This window comes from Chrysemys picta, chromosome 7, assembly GCF_011386835.1.
Source record: "Chrysemys picta bellii isolate R12L10 chromosome 7, ASM1138683v2, whole genome shotgun sequence".
NCBI lineage: Eukaryota > Metazoa > Chordata > Testudines > Emydidae > Chrysemys > Chrysemys picta.
In genome coordinates, this window is record NC_088797.1 from 17,450,254 (window position 1) to 17,477,288 (window position 27,035).

The 27,035-nt window shown below is 43.6% G+C and overlaps 1 protein-coding gene across 2 annotated transcripts; it reads right to left on the reverse strand.

The window, feature by feature from the left end:
- Positions 1-3,945: 3,945 nt before the first annotated feature.
- On the reverse strand, positions 3,946-27,035 carry LOC101941084 (protein SSUH2 homolog). Of its 2 annotated transcripts, none has more exons than XM_005288500.5 (13): positions 26,877-27,035; positions 24,609-24,673; positions 22,219-22,326; positions 21,637-21,715; positions 20,729-20,858; positions 19,555-19,615; positions 17,849-17,973; positions 11,689-11,751; positions 10,651-10,733; positions 9,390-9,482; positions 8,063-8,168; positions 5,977-6,084; positions 3,946-5,328 (listed from the first exon to the last, which is right to left on the reverse strand). In XM_005288500.5, exons 1-13 carry the CDS (start codon positions 26,900-26,902, stop codon positions 5,188-5,190), a joined length of 1,188 nt encoding a protein of 395 aa, XP_005288557.2. In that variant the 5' UTR covers positions 26,903-27,035; the 3' UTR covers positions 3,946-5,187. The 2 variants fall into 2 exon arrangements, with proteins under 2 accessions (XP_005288557.2, XP_065406910.1); XM_065550838.1 differs by lacking the exon at positions 26,877-27,035 and adding an exon at positions 26,427-26,505.

Here is a 27,035-nt window from a genome sequence, read left to right on the forward strand (position 1 = left end):
CATCCTTGGGTCACACAAATATTTGAGTCATTACATGCATTTTATTAACACTTTTGGCATAAAGTTCAGACTCTGAAATGGGAAGCTCCCTGGAGTGGGATTATTTGCTTGGCAAAATTGTTAGTAAGCAGCCTATTGCATACAACACCTGATGGAAAGATTTCAAGATTGAGTCCCAGATTCTGATCTCATTTATATAGGCAAATTCCAGGATAAGGCTCTTAGGCCTGATTCTTCTCTCACTATGACTGGTACACAAGTGCAATTCCAATGAATTTCAGTGGAGTTAGACCAGAATCTGGCCGTGCACGCCCCACCCATGGGAACCTCCACCAAAAACTCAAACTGCAACTCTCCAGGCTTGAGAAAGTTTGGCTAACTTTTGTTTTTCATTTTCTTAGGCCTCTGTACATCATGGTTCTCAAAGTGGCAAAATGTCAATATGGCCACTATTTCTACTTTACACCCACCTCCATCAGAAAACAACAAGTTCTGGTGGCAAAATTTTGTCTTGGGAAGTCCAGCCCAAATAGAGAGAACAAAGATTTATGAATAGCTAAGTCAGATAAGGTGGAGATTTGTCATCTGAGCAGCACAGACCATGGTGACAGTCTCTCACTCTCACGCACAGTCAGAGTAATTCCATTGAAGTCACACATTGAAGACACAAAATGTTACATTAAAGTCAATGTACATCGTGTTACACTTGTTTAAAATGGGTGTGAATGAGAAAAGAATAAGGCCCAATCGACCTGTTGTTAGAAAAAAGGGAAACATTTTATTGTTTGCATTGATATAATCACACACTAGATGGCACTATAGAACTAATAAATGGTACAACATTGAAACTAGCAGATAAGAAGTTACTATTGGAAGTGAGCATTATACTATTATTTATTCATAAATGTGTTATTACAATAAACTAAACACATTTTCCTCCCTTGCAGACATACCTTGAAAACTGGCTACTGGTGTTGCTCTTTGGTCTTGTGAACAATCTCTTTCCGTATATTGCAGTGTCATGCAACATTTATGGGAAAAGTAAATCTGACTTGATGAAATATCTTTCCAGTTTTAAAAAGACATGATATATAGTCTAGGAACATAATGTAGTAAAATCTCATTCTGTGTCTCTTGTTTTAAATGTTGTATTGCTTATCCATATATGCACCTAAGCTGTATTCCTCCTATGCTCTTCCCTGAAAAGATTTGGGGTAAAATTTCCAAAAGCTCGTAAGGCCCATTTTCAAAACAGATTTAGGACCCTGAGACCCACTGACTTTCAATGGGACTTAGGTTCTTAAGTGCTTAAGTCTGTTTTGGGGATTTTGGTTAAGTAAAGCTATGAAAGGGATGGATGCTCCGTTTCATAGAGGATGTCAAGATCTCAAATTTGGCTTCATTTCAAAGTGGAATGCAAACCAAATATTTTTAAATTCTCTGCAAAGGAAGATTCTGAAGAATTTCCATGTCAGGTAGGTCAAAATGTTTTAGTTTTGATTTAAAAAAAAACTTTATAATACAAAATAAAAACAATTCAAAACAAAAAGTGGTTTCAAAGTAAAACAAAAAATCAAAAAATCCAATTTTCCAATTTTCTTCCACAATTAAATTCCAGCAAAATTGACTTGATTTAGCAAAGCATTTTTATTTTGACAGCACTATATACTGTGATGGAATATGGTTTTCTTGAAGTTTCGCCAACCAGCTCTACTTCTAAATCACTGAGGCACTTTTGAAAAAATTACATTTGATCGGCTGAAAAGATCCTGGTTAAAGATTTTAAAAACAAAGACTATCCAAAGGGGAACCATTCAGATCCATATTTTTGAAATTATTCAGCCTGTTCAAATTTTTCCAGCACACATACACATTCATCTGGGAAAGATGGGATTGGGGCAAAGGAGTAGCTAATTTAGCTACATAATTCTGCTATTGAAAAATCAGACAAATTACATTAATTTCTACCTAGGGTCAGATTCTGATCTTAGTTTCATTGATGTCAATACAGAATAATTTTTCTGAAGTCAATGGTGGTCATTGAGATTTACAATCAAAATGTTCACCCCAGAAACTTGTATCAATTCTACAACAGATGTATAAGCAAAGAGTACCAAAGTCCGTTAAATTCTGATCCATTGCCCATCGGAACTTACATTCACTATCAGACAAAGAGCTGCTTTCTACACATCCCTGAATTTAAAGCTGACTGTTTATAATTGGTGAAGTGTTACAAACATACTAAGTAAGATGATTCTTGCAGTGGCATCAAAAATAACCCGATCCTGACTGCTGGTATCAGGGGTTCAATTATTCTGTTTATGGTGACTAATACTTTTGGTTTTCATTACAGAAGTCATTTGCAGCAATAAATCGATCTGAAAGTGGTTTTCGCTCAGCAAAATATTAGGTAAGATGCACTGTTACCCAAGTAAATATTAAATGTAGGGTAACATTTTCAAAAGCACCTAAGTGACTTAGGAGCCCATGTTTAATGAGACGTAGGTGCTTTTGAAAATTTTATCCATGCAGTCATTAGCACTGGTTCGTCTAGGTCAGGGGCGGGCAAACTTTTTGGCCTGAGGGCCACATCGGGTTTCTGAAATTGTATGGACAGACGGTTAGGGGAGCTGTGCCTCCCCAAACAGCCAGGCGTGGCCTGACCCCCACCCCCTATCCGACCCCCCCTGCTTCTCACCCCCTGACGGCCCCCTGACACCCCCCCGGGATTCCTGCCCCATCCAACCCTCCCCCCCACCCGTTCCCTGACGCCCCCCCCAGGACCCCTGCCCCCTCCACCCATCCCTGTCCCCTGACCGCCCTCAGAAACCCCTGCCTGCCCCCCGATCCAACCCCTCCTCTCATTCCTGACTGTCCCCCTGGAACCTCTACACCATCCAACCATCCCTTCTCCGTCTCCTGACACCCCCGGAACTCCTGCCCCTGACTACCCTCCACCACCCCATCTAACCCCCCACTTCCTGACTGCTCCCCTGGGACCCCTGCCCCTATTCTACCCCAGTTCCGCGCCCTCTGACCACCCCGCCCCCATCCACCCCCCCCCCACCCCGACCACTACCCCGAACTCCCCTGCCCTCTATACAACCCTCCCCTGCTCCCTGCCCCCTTACCGCGCTGCCTGGAGCACCGGTGGCTGGTGGCACTACAGCCGCGCTGCCCAGAGTGCCAGGACAGGCCGCAGCTCTGGAGGAGCCCCGCCACCCAGAGCATTGAACCAGTGGCGCAGCGAGCTGAGGCAGCGGGGGAGAGGCTAGGGCTAACCGCCCGGGCCAGGAGCTCAGAGGCCGGGCAGGAAGGTCCTGCGAGCGGATGTGGCTCGCGGGCCATAGTTTGCCCACCTCTGGTCTAGGTCATTTCCAAGTGAGTCACCAAAGCTGATGGCCTTTCCCTGTCTTATGCAAAATTGGTTAGTGATTTCAGTCCATTTCCTAGTGGACAAAACCAGCAAAATTGGATTGTAAACTCTTACTTAAATTGTAAGTTCTTTGGGGCAGGGGCTCACTTTTTGTTCCAGGTTTGTATGGTGCCTAGCACAGTGGGGTCCTGGTTCATGAGTGGGGCTCCCATGCAACACAACTAATAGTAATAACAATAAACTGACACCAGTTAGAACTATTGATAGTCTTAGCAGAGGACAAAGGCTGAGTGGTATGGCAGCTGGGTACCATCTTAGCCCCAGAGTTGATCCCTCCAGGTCAAGGTTAGGGCACACTGACAATGTGTTAGCAGAATAGGAGGATGCTTAAACTTCCATTGCTTACAGTGGATATGTGAACAAATAGCTTCTCCGGAGCTCTTATCACTACCACTAAATCCCACTTAACTATTTAAAAGAACAATGCAGTCCACCCTGGTTATATCTCACCTACAAAAACTGGATTTGACAAGCACGTGCAAGTAAACACTTCGGCATTAATACTATAGTGTTGTTGGCACAAATGCCCAGATAAATTTATTCTTAACAGGAATACTACCTAGTCATCTTGTATTACTATGACATTTGTACAGAAAGAGAAACTATAGATGTGTGTGTGTGTATCACAGTCACATGGCAAATGAGGTACGATCCAAACATGCTGAAAACTCAGCAGCAAGAAAGATTAGAATTTGATAGTGGGTGATTAACAATATGCATTATAGACCTGATCCACTGAAGTCATGGAAAGATTCACATTGACTTCAAGAGGCTTTTGGTCAGACCCTATATGCTTAATTAAAAAATATCCACAATTTGTCCTATTTCCTTCTCTGTTTATCTTCAGTTGGAGATTCTATTAGAAGAGTTAAAATGCCGCCTCTATGTTTGACACAGACAAGATTATTGATGGCTGAACCAGCAAGCCAAGCACTGCAGTGGAGACAGACATTCTAAAAATGTCAGATGCATCACTACCATCCATCTGCTGTTTGCTGAGCTAGTCACAAACTCTGAAGGTTCACAGCAAAACGTTTTCAACTTGTGCCCGGTACCATATTATCACTGAACTCTCAGTTGTGATAAAAATAAAAGAATCCACAAACAACAAAGGGAAATTTGTAGTCAGCATTACTGGAGTGCAGCCACGTACTAACCACCGCTCCTTTATCCACACCACTGTTAATATCTTCAGTCCAAAATGTGGTTTGATTTACACTGATACAACTTCACTGAAGTCAGTGGGTTTCCCTAGTGTAACACAGAGCAGACTGTTGGGTCACATCATTTTTACTACTAATGATAATGGAAGACAGATCTAGGACCTGTTTTCCTTGTATTTCCTTACTAATAAAAATGTAGACCTTATTAACGCCAGGAGATCCAGTGAAGTCTGAGTAAAAGTAGATTAGGCGAGGCCCACACATAGTGCAGAAACTAAATGGTACTGTAATCCAAAGTTGAGTTTGCATTCTACTAGTGGCAAGGGCGGGACAGGGAGAGCCACAGCAAACTCCCAGTGGCCCACAGGGATTGTGACATATACACAGGATCCAGTCCTGGAACTGAATAATCAACTTGATAAACCTTTTGCTCCCCCGTTTTCTTCCTGCGGCAGCCTGCCCCATACATGCAAATCAATGAACTTCTATTGACCAAAACAAAACAAAAATAGTACTAGATGAATCCTTTCCTTATATGGTTCTGGACAACAGCCATTGTCTTTGGCACTCTGAGAAGTGATCAGTCAGTCACATAATGGAGCAGCAGCACTTTTGGGGGTAGTTCTCTGCATACACCCTATTTTCATCTCCATACACATAATAGGAATACCGTTTCCCTTGCCATTCGTATTCCACTTTAGTCAGAGGAATCAGCTCAATAGTTTGCCTCTGGAAGAAAGAGAGAGACAGAAAACACAAGGATAATGAAGCTAAATCTATACAATACAGAAGGATTTGTAAGCTCTCTCTTGGGGGAATTTTCAAAAGCACTTTATATAGCACTTTGCATGTTTGAAGACCAGTGTAAACATTAAATAATTAATCCGCACCACACCCCTGGGTAAGAAAGCATGATAAGTCCCATTTTACAGGTGTGGAAACCGAGGCACATAGAGGAGAAGTGAGCATACCTACCGACAGGCAATCAATGGCAGAGTTGAGATTCTAACCCAAGGAGTTCCTGTCTCCCAGTACTATGTTCTATCTCGCTGGCAGTTCTCTTATGCTCACTTCTAATAATATTGCATTTTTCTTTATTATTACACTCGCCCCTGCCCCCTCCCCATTCTAAATCAATTTAAAGATGTTTAAAGGTCTTGGTATGCAGGCACTTAAGAAAATCCAATCCCTTTAATGTTAATAGTCATTATCCACCTAATGGAAAGTCTTTTGCTTTGGTGCTTGAAGAATTGTTTCAAATGGTCCAATAAAAAAGGGCACAGTGAGACTTGTACAAACGCTAAGCTGCTACAGTCTGACGTCCACAAACTAGTTGCTTTGCCTCCTCTTATTAGATGTGGGCTGCAGTGCACTCACCTGTCTCAGTACACGAGACGTGGATGCAAACTGAGTGTGATGTTGCACAAGAGCATTTTGGGAAGCCTGACTTATGGAAGGATCAGGAAAATTCACAACAGGATAAACCTGGAGAAATGGAAAACATTTAAGACACACAAATAGGAAGGAGATCACAATTATTTCCAAATATCAGGCCCATCTCAGTCCTGAGGTCTCTCGGGACTTGTCTCCACAGGGACAAATTAATCTAAATTAACTAAAGGTGGGAATTTCAAGTGGATAATGTTAAACTTCATTAAACCTCTGTGTGGACACCATAATTCAGAATTAAAGTGGCTGTAATTCAGTTTAGTTTAATTCACTTCCAGAGTGAATTAAGGCCACTTCAATTCTGAATTATGGTGCATTCAGATAGAGCTTTAATGCAGTTTAACTAATCCATTTAAAATTCATACCAATAGTCAATTCAGATTAATTTTCCTGAGTGTCGCAGTGGAGACAAACCCTCACTCACATGAGTAATCTTTATTCACAGCAGTGGAACAGATCAATGGAGCTATGCCAGTTTACATCAACGAGGATCTGGCCAGTGAGGTCAATGGAATTGCTTGCATAAAGAAAAGCGACTCGCGTGAGTACGGTTTTGTAGGCACCCTTACAGTTTTGTAGGACATTTTGTGCCAGTTGTAAAGAAAACAAAAGCATTCTTCCCTAGTATCTTTTTCAGCAGTCTTCACTGCTACTAGGTATCAGCTAATTGTGTTGCACTTGCTAAAAACTAAAGGCCTGTCTGTGCTAGGTCTCAAAAGGGGGTTAGTCACACTAGTGCAAGCCATGTCTTACACCATCTACACTGGTGCAAAAACTATACACAAACCCTATGGGCTAAATCTTGAAAAGCAATATGCTCTGGATTTCCAGGGTAGTCACCTAATTGCACTTGATTGTGGATTCCGTGGCAGGATCTACAAGAATCACTGCAATCAACTCCAAATATACCCTGCAGGAAATCAATATGTATCATCTATTTTGTAGCTCCTCCAAAAGTGGGTGGTTAAGAAGGACTTGGAGTGTGTTATGAAATACACACTCCAAACACGAGCCACCCCAAACACGAGTGCTGCTATTATTATTATTTGTATCCTAGAAGCCCCAGACATGGGTTCAAACACAGAACCAGTCTGAGATTAACAAACTATGATAGGTGCTATGCAGGGGTGCCTGGTCCCTGGAGAACCTCTAGAGGATTAGCCACCAGGAAAATCAGAAGACATTGCATTTATATTTGCTATTTAAAAGCTCCTGCAAATATGTAACCATGAGAGGAACAAAGCTACAAAATTTAGATCTGGATTTCCAACATCACAAAGCCGGATGCTGTTTAGGTCTGGGTTTTTTCTTTGGGACCATCTCTAATGTAAACTGCATGTAACTAAATATATTTTAAATTTATTTTTTTGCGTGTGAGCACTGGGAATTTACGTGAGCCCAGTGACCATAAGCCATACACTGCTAGCCCAACAGATATATGACTGACAGGCCAAATGCAGGGAAAGTGCAGCTTTCAATCCACAGATGTAGACATGGGACGACATTATCTGCTAGTGTTAATTAGCACAGCTTAAATGGAACTGCACCAGTTTATGCCAACAGAAGATTTGGCCCATTTTTGTGGGAAATATAATGAGATCCATGTTGCAGGGATTTACAGGACTTTGCCCTGGTCTGAATAGTAAAAGACGTTGAACATCTCTCACTCCCATTGACTTCATTTGGGATTTGCAGTGAGCAGCACCTCTGGTCATCAAGCCAAAGAGGTGAATTGATACACACACAAAATATCCCAAACCAGCAATTGGCCCTGAGTCTTTTCAATAACTTTTTTACTAAAAAAGGAAAATCCTACTGTAGATGACATTTGAGAATTAACTAATTTAGTTATATTAGTAACCAGAAAAACAGAGTGCTGTATTCTCAAACGTCTTTTTCTTCTTTTGATACTTTAAATTCTTAGTAAACTCAACCTCAGGCTATATGAGTTGTTCTGTTTCCAGACCTGTCATTTTGCTATTTCAAGAGGTGATAGAGTCTAGAGTTTCATTACCATGGACTGTTCATCAACAAACATCTTCTGCCCAGTGACCTCCTTGAAGAGATCAGCAGGAAACCCAGATCTCTGGTCCGCCACGTATTCAAAAATGTTGTTCTTCCTACAAGAACAAGAACACAAATATTGCCACCTATTGTATCTCCCCTTACTCAAATGGATTTTAGAGGGCCCCTTCTTTATGTGTTTCTTGTGCTACAAAAACATAAAACTCCACAAGGCAGAGTTGTTAAATAAGTTCTCCAATCTGTACTGAGGTTCCTGGTGGTAGAGCTTTAAACATAACACATGGTATTCTTTGTACTTTTCTAATTATAATATGGAGGCATGCTATGCTAAAATGCAAACTTTGAGACTTTGGCATTCAAATTCCAGTTGTAATGGATCCAACTGAAATGCTGAGATGGTTTATTTATATTTGTTCTTTGGAACAATCCTCTTACAAAGCCCATCAAGTGATATTAAAATAAAATGCCTTTAAAAATTACAAATATTAAAATAACAATGGCTGAACATTTTTAAGTCAGTGACTGGGCCAACAGAGGACAACAGGGGTTTAATTCAGACCAATGTAAAACAATCTGGGAATTCTAACCCAATCTGGAGCCTGAAAAGTCGAAGAAGATACTGCACTACAGTAGATTAGCAAGGGGACAGGATACAAAGCAAGAGGTAAAACTGCTGTTCTGCAAGGCACATGTCAGACCACCCCTTCTGGTACTCCATGTACTACCCTGGTCATTGAATCAGGGAAGGACATTTTTTCTCCTTCATATGAAACGCAGTGTAGAACAACAAGGATCTCATTAATTAAATAAACAGGGAATAACTCTCCTATTCTCTACTGTGGCTCCTCCCTAAATAGTCATCAATGATTAAACAGCCAGTGATGTGATACTGAGTCCAGTCCTAATCTATGTTTCTTTGTTGCTGGCACAACATCAGAGAGATGAGCTCCTGACATAGCCCATAGCTTTGATCCTATCTTAGTAAAGGGCCACAACTAAGCTTTCAACTTCACTGTTTATTGTAAATTTTCATGAAGCTTGTCTCCTCCAACATCCTTCTTAAGATGCTGCTCTCTTTTGGAGCTTTCTGGTAAATTTCAACAGACTTTTTGAAATGATAATTAGCTGGTATGGATTTGTGTACAGCCCAACTTTGTGAAGCTGGTAATGTTCTTGAAATCCTAACTGCCCCCTTCCTGGGGGAAAGCAGCACATCACAGTCCAGCCTGTCAGAACATTGCCGATTTAACCCTGTATGTACCACGGTGAGGATGAAGGAGCTTCTCTATAATTATTTAAAGTTTTATTAGACTTGCCATTTGACTTGAAGCTCAATGTAGTACAGCAACTGTCCTTTTCCTGCACACGTTATGCAGGTTTTGTGGCCTGAACCAGAACAACTGTTGCATCTGTAGACAAAAAATGATAATTACAATGGATGGTGAGAAACTATTACCACAGTGATTTCGGATACATACACTGTGTGTGTGCACGCACACATACACATCACACTTCATTTGGCATCACATTGGAGATCCAGTCCAGCTGATGCTTACTATTTGCCATCATGTCTACTACCAGGAGTTGTCTCACTGAAGAACATGACTTCAATAAATTCACTGACCCATTGACTCCTGGTAGTAAATACTTTACCTGTTAGTAAGTATTTATAGTATTGAGTCCTAATCCGGTATTTTATATGTATGGGTAAGCCACGGAGTCTACTCTCTGTTTCCAGTCACAAGTTTATTCACACGTAGCATGATTCTATGAGTGTTTCCAGCAGCAACTAGACAGCTTCACTGCAATGTCTTAGGTAGCTGATGCCACCAAAGCACTGGGAAAACATTGTTCTCCAAGCACAAGGTTCAGTTTCAAGTACACAGTGGTTCTGCCATTGAGGCCCTGCCACCCGCACAGAAAAATGAGATGGTATAATCTCAGTAAAACAGACTGACACTATTCGCAGCTGTGAATTTCGAAGAAGAGCTCTTCCAGAGCTAGGCTGCAGCTGGGTTGAACTCTCCAACTACCCTCCTGCCTTGGAAAGAATTGCTTCCCCAGTATTTCATGGCTTCCTAGGGAAGCCATCGAAGGCAGTAAATCTTCACAAACAGACAAGGGGTGTCAACACGAGACTTGCAGGCAGGAAGTAACCAGTGGAGGGAAACTCCGTGCTATGCAAAGAAATAGAGAGGAGCTTACTCATAGGTGGAAAGGAAGCTGGATGGAACTCTACAGGTCTAGTTTTGAAGAGTGCACTAAAAAACTCCGGGCCAGCCCCGGCCCCAGATTGAGTAATACATTTTGCTCATTCCAGCAGGAGTTTCAACAGCAACAGCTGGACTTCATTGATTATCCTGGGCAGTCACAACCCAGCACTGAGCGGCATTTTCACAAACCAATTAATACTTGTACAGCTACGTTGGCTAGCTGAGCCCACCTAAGAATCTGACCTTGAACTGTCCCTGAATGTAGCATTATTCCACCCCTGCTGCCAACAAGCCACAGTTTTGAGGCTGATTCTAATTAAAATATGGACTTGTCAGGTTGGCTTCTCCTTGAGTGTTGACTCACCTGCTCCGTCCAGAACCTCTGCAGTGTGTGCACCTGTCCTTACTCAGTTGATTCCCAGACCCATGACAAATCCAGCACTGTACCTGCATTAATTAGATGGAAAACTCAGAGCTATATATACTTTGCCAGAGCACTTTGCTGGTGTTGCAACCTTCATTTCCTCACATGGAAAACAGATTACAAGTTTAATAGACTCATAGATCTTTAAGTCCAGAAGGGGTCATTAGATCTTCTAAGCCAGGGGTAGGAAACCTATGGCACGCGTGCCGAAGGTGGCACGCGAGCTGATTTTCAGTGGCACTCACACTGCCCGGGTCCTGGCCACCGGTCCGGGGGGCTCTTCATTTTAATTTAATTTTAAATGAAGCTTCTTAAACATTTTAAAAACCTTATTTACTTTACATACAACAATAGTTTAGTTATATAGAGAGACTTATAGAATGAGACCTTCTAAAAACGTTAACATGTATTACTGGCACGCAAAACCTTAAATTAGAGTGAATAAATGAAGACTCGGCACACCACTTCTGAAAGGTTGCCGACTCCTGTTCTAATCTGTATAACACAGGCCATAGAATTTCACAGTTACCCCTGTATTGAGTCCTGTAATGTGTTTGACCAAAGCACTCCTAATAAACATAAATTAATCTTTAAGGGCCCTACTCCACAAACCTCCATTGCACTCAGCACCTTACTACACAAGTTAGTCCCATGAACTGCTTGAGAGATGCTTAGATCTGTGAGCTCTTTGTGACAGAAACTGTCCTTTTGTTCTGTGTTTGTACAGTGCCTAGCACCATAGGGTCCTGGTCCACGACAGAGACTCCTAGGCACTACGATAATACAAATAATAAATAACAATAAATGCTGTAAAACAGAGCACAATACAATTGTGAACTCTTCACAGCCAATCTCACTCCCCTTCTAACTGCCCAAAGCTATTTGATTTCAGCATCTTTGCCTGGTTCTTATTTCAACACCTTTCCCCAGAACGAATTCAGTCCTAAGCAAAGAATCCCCTTAGACATGGCTACTCACCTTTCCTCTTCCATGACACTTTGTGCAGCGAATTGTACCTGAACATCGACAATTGTGGCAGCCCTTAAATCAAAAGAGAAATTTTAAAAGAAGCCAGTGGTTTGACATTTCTTTAATTTAGCGCTTTATGTTACTATCTGAATGCCTCTTGGTACCTCCCCCCACCAAAAAAAAAAGACAATGGGAATTTTTTTTTCTTCTTTTGTGGAAACATTCTAGAGAAACCTCATTCTTTGCACTTTTATAAGGCCTTTCATTCAAAGTTCTTAAAGAGTTCTACAGCTACCTACAGCCAAATTACAACCATCCTTCTACAGGTGGAATTGAGAGAGAAGTCATTAAGTAACAGTGTGTCTTTTGTTTTGCAAAGTAGCTGTCCCCAAGGTCCATCCAATCACGTGAGAGAGTGATTTTGAATGACAGCCCATGTATGCACTTCTATAATTTGTTTGAAGTAAGGCTAAAACACTCAGCCCATGTTGAATTTTAGGAGGGGAAACTGTCACCAGTGATAACACTGGTTCAACTACACCCTGTGGTAGCACTAGTGAGAGCCTTAATGTAGACAAAAATTCATGCTAAACCAGCATTAGCACAGGTGGTAGAAAAGCAAGAAGGGAACAGTCTATGTGAGAGCATGAATGCTCAGTCTGTATGCTGGAGGTCTCTTCGGGCAGGGCTACATCTGTGAGTTACAAGCTATTCTTCGCTTACAAATTCTAATTTCCCTTCCAAAGAAAATACCCACACAAATAAATTAAACTAGGATACCATGTCCTGTGACTCTCTCAGTTCATTTCTTTCCCTATAAGGAGATAACTGGAATTCAAACATTCCTGACTACAATGAAGCACTTATTGATTATTGTAACAGATAGGTAAACTGAGGCACAGAGCGGAACTTGCCCAAAGTGAGACTGTGTCAGAGCTGGGACTAGCACTCAGGCGTAATGATCCCCAGTTCACTTGATTTACCCATTAGACAATAATACCTTCCATATCACAGCATATATTAGACTCCTATTCAGTTTGCTCTTGGTCTTTCGTCATGGCTGTGTATTGCCCATTTTCCCCCCTCTCACTCCTCCCCACCTTTAAGAAGTAAGGTTTAATGATGGAAGAGGTCGGATATTTAAAGTGAAATAACTCTCTCAAAATTCCTTTCTTATTACAGAAGGGAAAGAAAAACATCTATTAAATCACACCCTATTAAAATGTCCCAAAGTATCTCTTTTCCTGGACTGTAGCACTGCTTTCCCAAAAGACAGGGCTTTTTCTCACAAACTACCAGTGATTTTACAAAACACAAAAAAACGGCTCAAGGGAAGCAGAAAGTGATGCTTCCATATTTGGATAACAATTTTAAATAGAAATAAAAACGTTAAAAAACAAATAACGCTCTTGCTTCTAATTAAATAATTTGGGATTTTGATAGAACTAATTCATATTGATATAAAAAAGCTCTTAAACCTGCCACATACCTTTAACAAATGTATACAGTCCTGTAGGTTCAATCTGTCTCTCTCTGAAATAATACCTCACTCTTATATAGCACTTTCCCCTCATAGATCTAAGAACACTTTACAAAGGTGGTAAGTATCAGCTATGGTTATATTAGCTTTTACACTCCATATATACTCACATTGGGCTTGATTCATGATTGTCCTAAGAACCCTAAATGGGCCATGGGGTGTCTCCTGGTGTAGGAGTAACCTGCAGATGGTAGAATACTCACATAACTGGCTCTATGTGTCTTCCCCTCCACTCCGCACTGAAGCCCTCACTGCAGAGTGCGCATCAGGGGGATTCTTTGAGAAGTGAAAGTGGCTACAGTGTTCCCCTGCCCCAGCTATCATAATAGCCCATTAGGGAAGCAGGTTTACACAGCTCAGTTCAAATTAGGGCCGCCCTGAGGCTGAGGATGTCCCCACCTGGTCAAAGACAGGGGAGCAAAAACTCCGGCAAAAGAAGTATAAAAATATAATTCGGAAGGCCAAAAAAGAACCTGAAGAACAGCTAGACAGATACTCAAAAAGTATTAGCAAAAAAAAATTTAAATACATCAGAAGCAGGAAGCCTGCTAAACAACCAGTGGGGCCACTAGACAATCGAGATGCTAAAGGAGCACTCAGGGATGATAAGGCAGTTGCAGAGAAACTAAATGAATTCTTTGCATCGGTCTTCATGGTTGAGGATGTGAGGGAGATTCCCAAACCTGAGCCATTCTTTTTAGGTGACAAATCTGAGGAACTGTCCCAGACAGAGGTGTCATTAGAGGAGGTTTTGGAACAAATTGATAAACTAAACAGTAATAAGTCACCAGGACCAGATGGTATTCACCCAAGAATTCTGAAGGAACTCAAATGTGAAATTTCAGGACTACTAGCTGTAGTCTGTAACCTATCAGTTAAATCAGCTTCTGAACCAAATAATATATGGAGATATACCTACCTCATAGAACTGAAAGGGATCCTGAAGGGTCATTGAGTCCAGTCCCCAGCCTTTACTAGCAGGACCAAGTACTGATTTTGCCCCAGATCCCTAAGTGGCCCCTTCAAGAATTGAACTCATAACCATGGATTTAGCCGGCCAATGCTCAAACCACTGAGCTATCCCTCCCTGAAAGATAGCTAATGTGACGCCAATTATTAAAAAAGGCTCCAGAGGTGACCCAGGTACTTACAGGCCAATAAGCCTGAATTCAGTACTAGCGAAACTGGTTGAAACTATAGTAAAGAACAAAATTGTCAGATACATAGATTAACATAATTTGTTGGGGAATAGTCAACATGGTTTTTGTAAAGGGAAATCATGCCTCACCAATCTACTAGAATTCTCTGAGTGGGTCAACAGGCATGTGGACAAGGGGGATCCAGTGGATATAGTGTATTTAGATTTTCATAAAGACTTTGACAAGGTCCCTCACCAAAGGCTCTTAAGCAAAGTAAACAGTCATGGGATGAGAGGGAAGGTCCTCTCATGGATTGGTAACTGGTTAAAAGATAGGAAACAAAGGGTAGGAATAAATGGTCATGTTTCAGAAGGGAGAGAGGGGTAAATAGTGGTGTCCCCCAGGGGTCTGTATTGGGACCAGTCCTACTCAATGTATTCATAAATGATCTGGAGCTCCCGGTCTCAGCCCCTGGTTCCCATCCCTCAGCTGCAGCCCCAGCCAGGGCCGGCTCCAGGCACTAGCTTCTCAAGCAGGTGCTTGGGGCGGCCGCTCCGGAGAGGGGCGGCAGGTCCAGGTATTCGGCGGCAATTCGGCGGACGGTCCCTTACTCCGCCTGGGAGTGAAGGATCTTCCGCCAAATTGTGCTGCAGATCGCGATCGCGGCTTTTTTGTTTTGTTTTGTTTTGGCTGCTTGGGGCGGCCAAAACCCTGGAGCCGGCCCTGGCCCCAGCCTTGTCTCCTGGCTTTCGGCCCAGCCACAACTCTGGCCACAGCATCAGCCCCGGCCCCAACTGTGGCCACGCTCCCGACCCTGCTCCCAACCGTGGCTTGGAGGTGGGGACACGGCAGGGGTTAGAAAGGGCACACGGTGAAAAGTTTGGGTACCACTGCATTATAAGTTTGCTCTTGTACCACCAAAGTCAATGGCAAAATACTCCCACTGACTTGAGTGGTGCACGAATGGGACCCAAGTGCATATGTGTGTAGATTGCAGGGGGAAATGAAACATATTGGGTCTAATCTTCTATTCAAATCAGAGTCAACAGAAAGAGCGGATGCTCCATGTCTCTGCAGATAAGGTCTGTCTTTCTAGATAGTATTTAAATGTGGGCTCAGAGTAGAAAGTTTTGCAAACTGAATCTCAGCACCTAGCACACTGCAGCTTTAGCGAGCATACAGCACTTTGTGAGCACCGTTCAAATTTTACACCAGCTCATTAGGAAGACAAAATGCATATTAACTCACTTTGTTTTGCTGTTGTATCTGCTGAAGATAGATACCCACCAACAGCCAGTGTCATAAAAATACAAATGGCCCCGTATCAAATCACAAAAATGACCTCCATCATAAAACATGAATAAGTGTCCATATGTTTCCCACTACAGGGCCAAATCCCGAGTGGGGCTGTATGCCTGCAAGGAGCATTAACATCGGTGGAGACAGGATAGCAGCACCCCTCAGGATTTGGCCCACAGCTATTTAAAGCTGGGGGGGAAATATTCATTGTTTCGACATTCAGAGTATTGCCTAACAGTTTAAAGTGCCTCTTGCTAATAAAGCAGACCCTGGTTTTATAGAGCAGCTCTCCTGTCACACGCATAGTCCCCTAAATGGGGCTAACTGCTGGCCCAGTGGCTGTGCACTCAGAAACAGCTGTCATGCCTCCTTGGGTGATAGAAGCTTGATCTTGCAACTCTTACTAAGCTTTACTCATGTGAGTAATTCTTACCCATGCTAGTATTCCCACTGACGTCACTGGGCAAATGGGGATTAATCACGTGAATAAGGGTTGCAGGATCAGAGCCTAGAACCCATTTTGTTGAGCAACAGCACATAGCTTGGGATAGCTGCTTTCACGTCTCTCTCTTGGAGGATGGCGTTTTCCAAATCACTTAGCACCGGCCTCACTCTGCTCCCATTGAACGGCTCTGTTAAAAACCCCATTGGCTTCAGTGAGAATACAGCTAGGCCAACACAGTGCTTTTGTAAATCCCACCGTTTCCTTGTGAGAATATCGACAATTTAACGTCCACCTGTACAATCAGCAGCCATGAGCTGAGAGGACTTTCCCCTAACCTCTCATCCAAAGATCAGAAAATATCTCTTGGCTAGCTGCTTGTTTCTGCAGTGCATTTCTATCGATAGAAACAATGACAGAATGTGACTGAAGATGCCATGGAACAGGGGTCGGCAACCTTTGGCACGTGCCTTGCCTGGGTAAGCACCCTGGTGGGCCGGGCCAGTTTGTTTACCTGCCACGTCTGCAGGTTCGGCCGATCGCGGCTCCCACTGGCTGTGGTTCGCCGCTCCAGGCCAATGGGGTCGGCGGGAAGCAGCAGCCAGCACATCCCTCGGCCCGCAGCTTCCCGCAGCCCCGATTGACCTGGGATGGCGAACCGTGGCCAGTGGGAGCCACGATCGGCCGAACCTGCAGATGCGGCAGGTAAACAAACCAGCCCGGCCCACCAGGGTGCTTACCCTGGCGAGCCGCGTGCCAAAGGTTGCCGACCCCTGCCATAGAAAAATACCGGTCTGCAATGGGGTGTTCACCCCACACTTGCCCTGAAAGGGTTAATGAAGATTAAAAATGGGGCTAATTAACCCAACAGGCCATGGCTGAGAGAATCAGGTGGCTAAGGAATTCCTGGACTGAGTGAAGGAATACAGTTGGGGAGGAACAAGCTGGGTTGGGGCTATAAAGGCAGGAAATTGGCAGCAGAAAAGGGCTGATGGGAAAGTCTGCAGTCACTCCCCAGGAGAAGGGAGGTGTGTTTGGGCTGGCAAACCAGTGATCGGAGAAGACAGGAAGGTAGGACCGGGCTCAGGGAAAGGCAGTAAGGTCTAAGACGGAACAAAACTTGACTGCTGGATAGAGGATCCCTGAAGTAAAACCCGGAGTAGAGGGTGGGCCCGGGTTCCCCTGCCAGCCACTGAGGGAGTGGCACTACAAGGCAGTGAACAGGAAGACTGCGTAGGACTGCTGGCAAGGAAAGATTTTCCAACTGTGGAAGGGAAACCATTTTGTGACCTGGCCAAAGGGCCAGGTCATGAAGAGGCAGCAGCAGCTCGTGGAGCAAGAGAAGGGCCACAGACCCAGAGAGGGAGGCAGAGGATGGCATGCAACTGCAGGAAGGAGCGTGGGCTTCGCGAGCTATTCCCACAGTGACCAGGAGAAGGCGCCATCCTAAAAGTGAGTGGAGCACCCTGTTACACGGACTCGTTCATTTTTAAATATATGTATTTATCTACATGTAAACTCACCAAAGCGCAGGATGAGGTGATCTATTATTAGTTAAGCACTGGAATAAATTGCCTAGGGAGGATGTGGAATCTCCATCATTGGAGATTTTTAAGAGCAGGTTAGACAAACACCTGCTAGGGATGGTCTGATAATACTTAATCCTGCCTTGAGTGCAGGGGACTGGACTAGATGACCTATCGAGGTCCCTTCCAGTCCTACAATTCTATGATTCTATGATTATAATACCTTTAATGAAGACGTGTGAGGCACTTTGACTCTGGTTATGTGGTCTGTGAACATGGTAGGGACTTCCACTTGTATAGTCCATGGCAAAGGAGCTGGCCCAAGCAAAAAAGAGTCAACAAATTCACCTGAAGCAGAGACAAAACTGTATTGAGTACAAACACCAGGTATTTCCTGACACCTGCAATTAAATCATGCCACACCTGTAACTGTTATGTTGATCCCAGTTAACGTGATTAACTAAAATAAATACCACTTTTATGTCAAAGAGTTCCATTGTTTACCAACCATAATTTCTTTCCAAAAAGGAAAATGTTATAGAGTATTTTGCAAACACAAACAAATCCAGCTAAAATATTCAACCAAAATGGTGTTAATGCAGCATAGTCAAATTTCCTCTGAGAAATTAAGATTACAAAAATCGTTGTTTCCCAAATTCAGTGAAAAACACTTCTTGTGAGTTCTAATCCTGAAAACACTTTTCTGCATGCTTATCTTTACTACTATGAGTAGTCCCATTTGAAATCAAGGTTAGCAAAGTTAAGCAAATGCCTAAGTGTTTGCAGAATCAGGAACTTATTAGTTACAAAGCAATTGCGTTCAATAAATCTTGGCTTCATGTCCCCAATGAATGGAATGGGCAGTGGTTATGAAAAAGAAAAACAAATCCCGAAGCTAAGAGACAGTCAAATAAAATCCCTTTTTTGCTCTGCTTCCCTCAGGAGGAATAGAATCACTCCACACCAGTTTGACAAACCTGCAAAACAAAATCCCTCCATGATCACTAGAGTCAGTCAAAAAAAAGGTTGCAAAATATCTTGAAATTTTCAGTCACCCATTTTGCAAGTTGCAAAAAGGAATGATTATTGTTCGTTTGAAATTTTTCATAAAATCAAGAATTTTCAGGGCTTAAGTCTTTGCTCCCCCTTCCCCGGCCATTTTTTTTCTCCATCAGCCCTCACCCCTATTTTTCCCCTTTTTTTTTCCCCCTCCATTCCTTTCTTTTTTTCTTTTGCCTGTCAAAAAGAGGAGGAAAAGGGAAAAACGAAAACTGGGGAAAAAATGAAAACTGAAAATGATTCATTCCCAGTTAAATGAATAAACCAGAAATTTTATTTAAGATTTGGGGGGGGGGGGGGCAAAATTTTCCATTTTTTAAAAAAAGGCCATTTTTCAACAAAAATTTTTGCTTTGAAAAATTTCAACCAACTCTATATGACATGTTGCTTGAAGGCTACCAGAACACAAATCTCTTCTGGTCTGCCAACTCCTAATAACTCTGAAATGTTGGCTGTCACCTAGTTTCTATAACATTTGCCTTACAATGGACTGGAGTGTTCCCCCCATTTACATAAAAACTATGAATTAGGCACGAAGTCCTCAGTAAGCTCCAGTACACACCAGAACGTTCACGTTCTTATGGAGTTAGAACGTTTCCTTCAAGGATCTAGTTTATTTCAACTTTCAAACTACATAAATCACATACCATATTCATAAATCAACTGGCTTATTGTGCTTAAAAATTGTCACAGTCTTTTTATCCGGGCATGTGTTTTATTTTGTTTTTAATAACTGCAGTTCGGCAGCTGAGTGCATTTCTGACATTTTTCATTAGCTTTTGGCAGAAATGCACAACACAACAGTTAGACCTGTATCATAGAAGAGGCCGATCACACAAGATTCTTACTTGACATCAGAATCCTACTTACCCTTGTAAGGTGTTGTCTTCCAATCAGATGATCTGGATTCAGTGAAGGTCTCTAGCCGATACTAAAAAATAATTAATTAACATAAAACAAAAACCTATAACAACCCCAGAGTGGGAGTGATTGGGCATTCAATGCAGTGTATACAAAAACCCAATTGGGACTGCAATCTGGAGTGTAAGAGTAAATTCACAGTAGCCAAAATAATGACCAATCTCACTGTTGACAGGGTGAGGTGATATCTTCATAGAATGCTGTATTATGAGCCTGAGCCAAAGTCCATCAAAATCAACAGGAGACTTTCCATTGTTATCACTGGTCTTTTGATCAGGCCACATATTTGCTCTATACCAGCAGTTCCCAACCTACACCTGCTCTATTTAATTTCCCTATTTCTTTTTGTTTCAGTCATTCGCTTCTTCTTTATTTACCTTCTCATTTGGCTATTTTCCTCATATGCCCTCCCTCTCTTCTATTCCCACATACTTCTGCTCTTCACTTTAGTTTCACCTAAGCTAACGCTATCTATCTATGGGTTTTTAGAGGACAAGTCGCCATGGAATATTTGCTGTTGTTTGGAATTCAGTGATTGGTCCTATTAATTAACAATGGCTATATCCAAAAGTTGTTTCTCTCTCTGACATTGCCTATGCTGTCAGTTTTTCAGGATATCTCCCACTGTTCACTACCAATGGTGCAACTGCATTGGTTCTAGTAGTGGTGGCTACCTATGTAGACTGACTGCTGACCTTTTTACTCAGGTCCTTACCCTATTTGGATCAGGGATCAAAATGGAATATATATTTTTAAAAGACTTGACTCTGGCAAAAAGGTCCATAGCAATGGAATCAAATTATGAACCTACATTTTCCAGATTCTAAACCAAGCAATCATTGAAAAGCTACAAAGTGGAAGTAGCTCTTTGCTGTCATTCTAAAGATTACTTTCCTTTATGATTCCCCAGATGTTTAGAATGTGCAAACATAATTCCAAACTGAAGCTAGCCACACCATCCCAATGGGAATTTCTCAGTAAGGGGGCTATTGTGTGAGTAAGGGTAATTTGCAAAGCTTGGCAGCTGTTTGATCCCAGTGAAATGCCCAGCTCCCGCTGAAGTTAGTAGACAAACTCCATTGACTTCTGTGAAAGTAAGTTGGGCTGCAAAAGATGAACATACTCTGTAGGTGTTGAATGGCTGCAGAGTCCGAAACACCATTTCCTTGGCAGGGGCCGAGCTGTAGCAGCACTTACTGGCTGCGTACTGTATAAAAGCTTCTTTGGCTGCATCTTCTGAAACAGCAGGAATGCTACCAGAAAGAGATAAGAAAGCGTGGACCGGTTTGAAATTGGCTTTCAATTTTCAGAGCAATTTCGCTGTACACTGAACATCCACCCTACCCCTTTCAGAAGACATCACAGCATCACACATTCTCCCATAAAAGGTCTCTCCCTAATTTACATAGCACTCCACTGCACTGACAGAAAAATGCTGGATAAGATGACAGGTTTGGAAAAACCTAAACTCTCTTAGTGAGTCAAATCCCAGCCAGGGTAACTCAAGCCTTCATCTCTCCCAAGTAGAGAGGCAGTTTAGGATGAGAGATGTTTAGGATGCAACATTAACAAGTGAGGTCCTGTCAGAATTTCATGGAAACTGGCACCTGATTTTCAACCATCAGGTCAGCATGTACAGTATTTGAGAATGTGAAAATGCATGCCTATTGTGCACCTCAGATGTGTGCATGTAAAATCCCTGAATTTGCTCACCCGTGGCTAAGTGCATGCTTATCTACTGAGCAGCATATACTGATCATGGCTTTGTGCACACATATCTTGATGTGTAAGGTAGGCACTTACATGTGGGCTGGGAGAACTGAAAATGGGGAAGGTCTAAAGCTCCCATACTACCATTGATAAGAGCAGTGTCTGACCCCATGTCATTGGCCAAAAAATTCCCTTTGCTCTCTTGTGTGCAGTGTGCCAGTTGGCTGCCACCCTCTCATCAGCGGTGTTGATTGTGCTTAGTTTGCAAAGGATGCAAGATAACGCTTAATCATCATCATTACATTTGAAAGCACATCTTACTTCCACTCTGTTTGGGCTGGAGGGGGCCCACCTCCATGATCAGTCACCAGATCTGATGGAGGAGGTAAACCTTTTCCTCCTGCGAGAAACAAAAAGGCAGAAGTTGGTATTTTACAGGTTTAGAAAGACACATTAATTTGCTACTTGTCCTTCAATTCCTGTCTGCTTTTGAAATAAGGCCAAAATCACCAGTTTCTGTCTTGTTCTAATGAATGGCCTCTGACCAGCACAGGACACACACAAAATATCAGAGGAAAACTGATCTTTTAGAGAAAAAGAGAGAAATCAGGGGTAAATTCATTGGATGGTTCAGCAGAGATAGAGAGACAACTGTGTGGCACAGCAGGGGTAGAGGGTTGTGGCACAGGTGGGGGTAACTCGCAACTCTTGGCAGCGGCTTGATCCCAATGGAATCTCTCTCCCACCCTATCATTTGGGAAAATGCCTCAGATAATAAGATTACATTCAGGAATATAGAAAATACAGTGTCAATCAACTGGCACAAAATGCTCTACACTGACTTCCTTTCAAAGAGATAGACAGTCTCAGGAAAAAGAATAGTCTGTGGGTTTATGTACTAACCACCATCACCCAGAGCTGTGCCTTCATAGCCAGAGACATCGTCCATGGGCTCAGCAGGGGGAGCAGACGGTTCTTCTCCACTGGTAATGTCATCAGGAACAATGGCACCTACGGCATAAAGAGTTTAGCAATAGAAAGTTGTCATAACCTCCTCACTCAAACATGCAATGAACCAACTAGGGTATACAGAATGCTTTCTATTGGGCCCAATTCTCCTCCCAGTCACATCAGAGCTACACAAGCGTAAAACTGGTGAGGTGAATCAGACTGCTGGTCTTTAATCAAATAAGTGTTTGAGATATGCCAGGAAGTTTTGCCGTAAAAATGGTAGCAATGGGTGACCTCTGTCATGCACATGGAGACTACTGATGAGTAAACTTCCATAAGGTTTGAGGTGTGGCCAGGATAAACACCTATGAATCGAGATGTCTGCTTGACTCTCTTCGAAATAAGAGTCTGCAAAATAGGCCTGAAAAGCTTATAAGAAAATCCGTGATTCTGTTTGATTCTTACTGCAATGGAAGTACTACAAAAGCCTCTCCTGTGGTATTTCATTACTTTTGCTTATGGCTTAAGACAGAATGAGAAAGCACAGAGATTAAGTAAACTCAGGGGAAAATATTATCTGAGCACTTTTTCTTTTTAATCCAACCAAAACTTTCAGTAAAGTTTTGGACAGAGATTTGAATCAACGCTTACCAGTGCAGGCTGATGAAATCTGAATGTCGGGAGCTGAAATTGACATTTAAGGAGGACTCAGAGCCTGTTTGAATCCACCTATAGCAAACTATGACTCATGTTACTCAGAAGCAGCAAGACTGTTTCAGGAGTGACACTGAGGAACTCTAGAGCAGCGCTTCTCAAAGTGGTGGTCCGCGGACCGGTGCCGGTCCGCGAGCCATCGGCTGCCGGTCCGCGGTGAGTTTCCTCATAAGAGCGTCAAATAGGATAATAATATGGCACCGGTCCCTGGCACATTGGGGAAAAAATTGCCGGTCCCCCACATCAGATAGCTTGAGAAGCACTGCTCTAGAGGAAGCCATGCCTATCTTTGTTTTCTACCATAAGCAGGAACTGAAGATGAGGGAAAGAAAATAAATAGATCCTTATGACCAGAGAACTGAGCTCTTGTGAAGAAATGAAAGTCTCTTGCACTCTCTCATTCTGAATTTCAGCAGAGTGGTTCAGTTTGCAATTGTTTAATTGCAAGCATTTTAATTGCTGAACCACAAACACAACTCAGTCAGCAGGAAAGAATGTAAATGACTTTATGCTGCTTCCCATTAACTAAGTAGATGTTGGTGTTTATTCACAAAAATGGGAAGAAATTTGCATTTAAGAGGACAATGCAATTTGTGCATTAATCTCTTCATGACTCCTTCTGTGGAGTCAAAATTCCCACTGACTTCAAGTAAGGAGTGCAGGATTGGGAACACCCGGTTGAAAAGGGACCCTGGCAGCTCCAGTCAGCACCACTCACCGGGCTGTTAAAGGTCCGGTTGGTGGCACTACAGGGCTGGCAGGCTCCCTACCTGGCTCTGCACGGCTCCCAGAAGCAGCCGGCACGTCCAGCCCTGCTCCTATGCACAGGGGCGGCCGGGCAGCTCCACGCCCATGGATGCCGCCCCTGCAGCTCCCATTGGCTGCAGTTCCCGGGCCAATGGGAGCTGCTGAGCCACCGCTTGGGGTGGGGGCAGCGCACAGAGCTTCCCTGATCACTCTTGCACTTAGGGGCCGCAAGAACATGCTGGCCATTTCCGGAAGCTGTGCAGAGCCAGGTACAGAGCTTGCTTTAGCCCCGCTGTGCCGCAGACCGGGAGCTGCCTGAGGTAAGCGCCACCTGGCTTGAGCCCACACCCTACATGCCAATTCCCTGTCCCAGCCCTGAGGCCCCCCCCACATCCAAATTCCCTCCCAGAGCCCACACCACGAATCCCCTCCTGCGCCCAAACCCCTTGCCCCAGTTCAGAACCTCCTCCCACACTCCGAACCCCTCGGCCCCAGCCCAGAGCCCCCTCCTGCACCCCAAACCCCTCATCCACAGCCCCACCCCAGAGTCACAACCGAAGCCAGAGCCCTCACCCCCTCCCACACCCCAACCCCCTGCCCCACCCCAGTAAAAGTGACTGCGGGTGGGAGAAAGCAAGCGACAGAGGGAGGGGGATGGAGTGAGTGGGGGACGGGACCTTGGGGAAGGGGCGGGGCCTCTCGGGAAAGGGCGAGGTAAGGGGTGGGGCAAGGGTGTTCAGTTTTGTGCAATTAGAAAGTTGGCAACCCTAGATTGGGTCCATTCTGAGCTCCTTGTCAAAGACTGACATACAAGAACTGACTCAGCCAGCAAAGCAAACATCAATGTCATGAGAATCATTGATTGCTAGGGGTTTTCATACCAAAATATCCTTCAGCAGAGGCATGAGACATCTGATCAACAGCTCCATAACTCTGGCTGGAAACTCTGATCAAAAAAGCAAAAGAAAACAGATCATCTGAGAGTTTAGGAATAAACATGTAGAAAGATGGCAATGGGGAAGTGCACATGGAGATACGAGAGAACTGGAGCAATGCTGAAGGGCATATGTAGAGAAATCGCAAGAAGAATCTTTTTGCTCTAAAGACATTTTATGGCTTCTTTGGAATTTATGGAAACGTTGATGTGCTTTGTGCTCGGCACTTTTGAAAATCAGGCCACTTATTTAGGTAGCTAAATCAGGGTTTGAGTAACTAAGTTATGCATTGACTTTTGTAAATCTCAGCCACTGTGCCTAATTTGGACAGAGACATTTTTTCTCCTTTAAAGCACCCTGGCCATACCAGTCTAGAATATGCTTTATAATTGAGAAGGCATGAACTAATGTAGCTGTGCATTTCATATGCCAAGATATGATTTTATTTAGCAGACTACTGAACCTAGGTTGCAAAACAATATGACACACTTAGCTTGATGGATACTCCTACGCAATTCCGTTATGATGCCACTTAATATCCATTCTTTATTGGGAAATAGTTTCAAGATCACAAATGACCTCAAATTATAGACATACTGCTCAAGATGCGCCACCAAAAGCCTTCATTTGCATTTCCATGCTGACATCTGGTTTGGGGGGTGTAAAATCTGTCTGAAAAAATTGATCAGCACTGGAAATGTGTAGCAAATCAGTTTCTTATTAGCCTGTGCAATAACATTGACATTTTGTATGTCTTAATAACTTCTGTGTTATAGAATCACTATGCTTGTCCACAAAGTGAGAAAGTTTCTCACTGTTTGAAGGATCCATTTAAAAATTATTATATTAGAAACTGAACACACAAGAAAAACTGCCTTTAATATAAGCAAAATTGGGAGCCAAATAATACGTTAATGGAAGTAAGGTAATTCTATAGTTTCATGGTCAACACTTGAAAAGCAACAAGTCTCAGCTCAGTGGTTACATCTATTGAGTACTGCTGATAGCACAGAACCAGCTATTCACAGAACCGGCTATTTCTTTGCCATCCCAAGGTTAAGATCAGCACCTGGATGAAGAGTAGCTGAATGAATCTGAATCCTGGAAAGGCTGAAGTGATGACAAAGAGAGGGAAGCACACTGAAGTCACCTCTATAGAACATGATTATCCAAAGAAGGCATCTGTCCTCGGGTGGTTTCCATGTCCTTCTAGTGTAAGTCCATTTAAAGTGTAGGCTTACCCTACATCCCACTGAAATGACAGAGCTGTGTCAGCCTTCAGAGTGAAACTCAAGTATGCAAGAGACAAAGCTTCTTCTGAGACCGGGCACAGATCTGGAACTCACTCTTAGAAGATAGTCTCAGCCACTTCAGGGGAAAACTCACAGCCCAATTCTCTAACCCAGCCAACCAGCTAAAACACTAGGACAAACACACACACACACAGCGCAGTCCTTGCTCATGGGAGGGAAAGAGAAAAATCCCAGAACCTTTGCTGCTGTAAGTAGGGTGACCAGATGTCCCGATTTTATAGGGACAGTCCCGATTTTGGGGTCTTTTGCTTATATAGGTTCCTATTACCCACTACCCCCATCCCAATTTTTCACACTTGCTGTCTGGTCAACCCAGCTGTAAGTCACATATTTCAATGGAGTTACACTGATTTACACCAGCAGTGGATCTAGCCCCATATCTTTTGGGTGCATTTATCACGGGGGGGGGGGGGGGACTCAGCTAGATCACTCACTCCTGTGGCCCACTCACCTCTCCCACTTCCTAGTCAAGCTAACACCAAAGCCCGGCTACATGAGGCTGAAACATGCTCCCCGTGGGGAAAACTTTGGGCTGCTCTGTGCGCAATTGACCCTGGTGCGCGTCCACTGCTTCCCCAGGCGAGCCCTGAAGGAAGCGAATGCCTGGCTCGTTGTTACGGCCCCAGCCTAGAGGATGTGTGTCTTGATCGGAGGAGCAAAGGGGTAATGATGAGAACGTCCCATGGAGGGGGCCGCTGGGCGCTCCAGCTCTCTGGGTCCCTTGCCCCAAAGCCCCCCGTCGCTGTTGTCTCGGATCAGTGCGTTTCCAGGGTCCCTGCTCCACCCCAGAGCAGGCAAGGCCGTAGCGAACAGAAACGAAAGTGAAAGGCAGGCAGGCTGCGCTCTCCCCAAAGGGTCTCCGGACCAGTCCCAGAGAGGAGCCGAAGTTAAAAGCCCTCACCTGATCGCCTGGCCCTCCGCTGCCATAGCTGTTGGGGGGGTCCTGAACGCTGGTGCTGGGTTGCTCTGCTTTGCCTACCCACCCACACCCACTTGTTCGCCGATGCTTTTCCTTCGGGAAGCCAGCCCCCTGCTTTTGGTTACGTCCTCTGCACCCTTC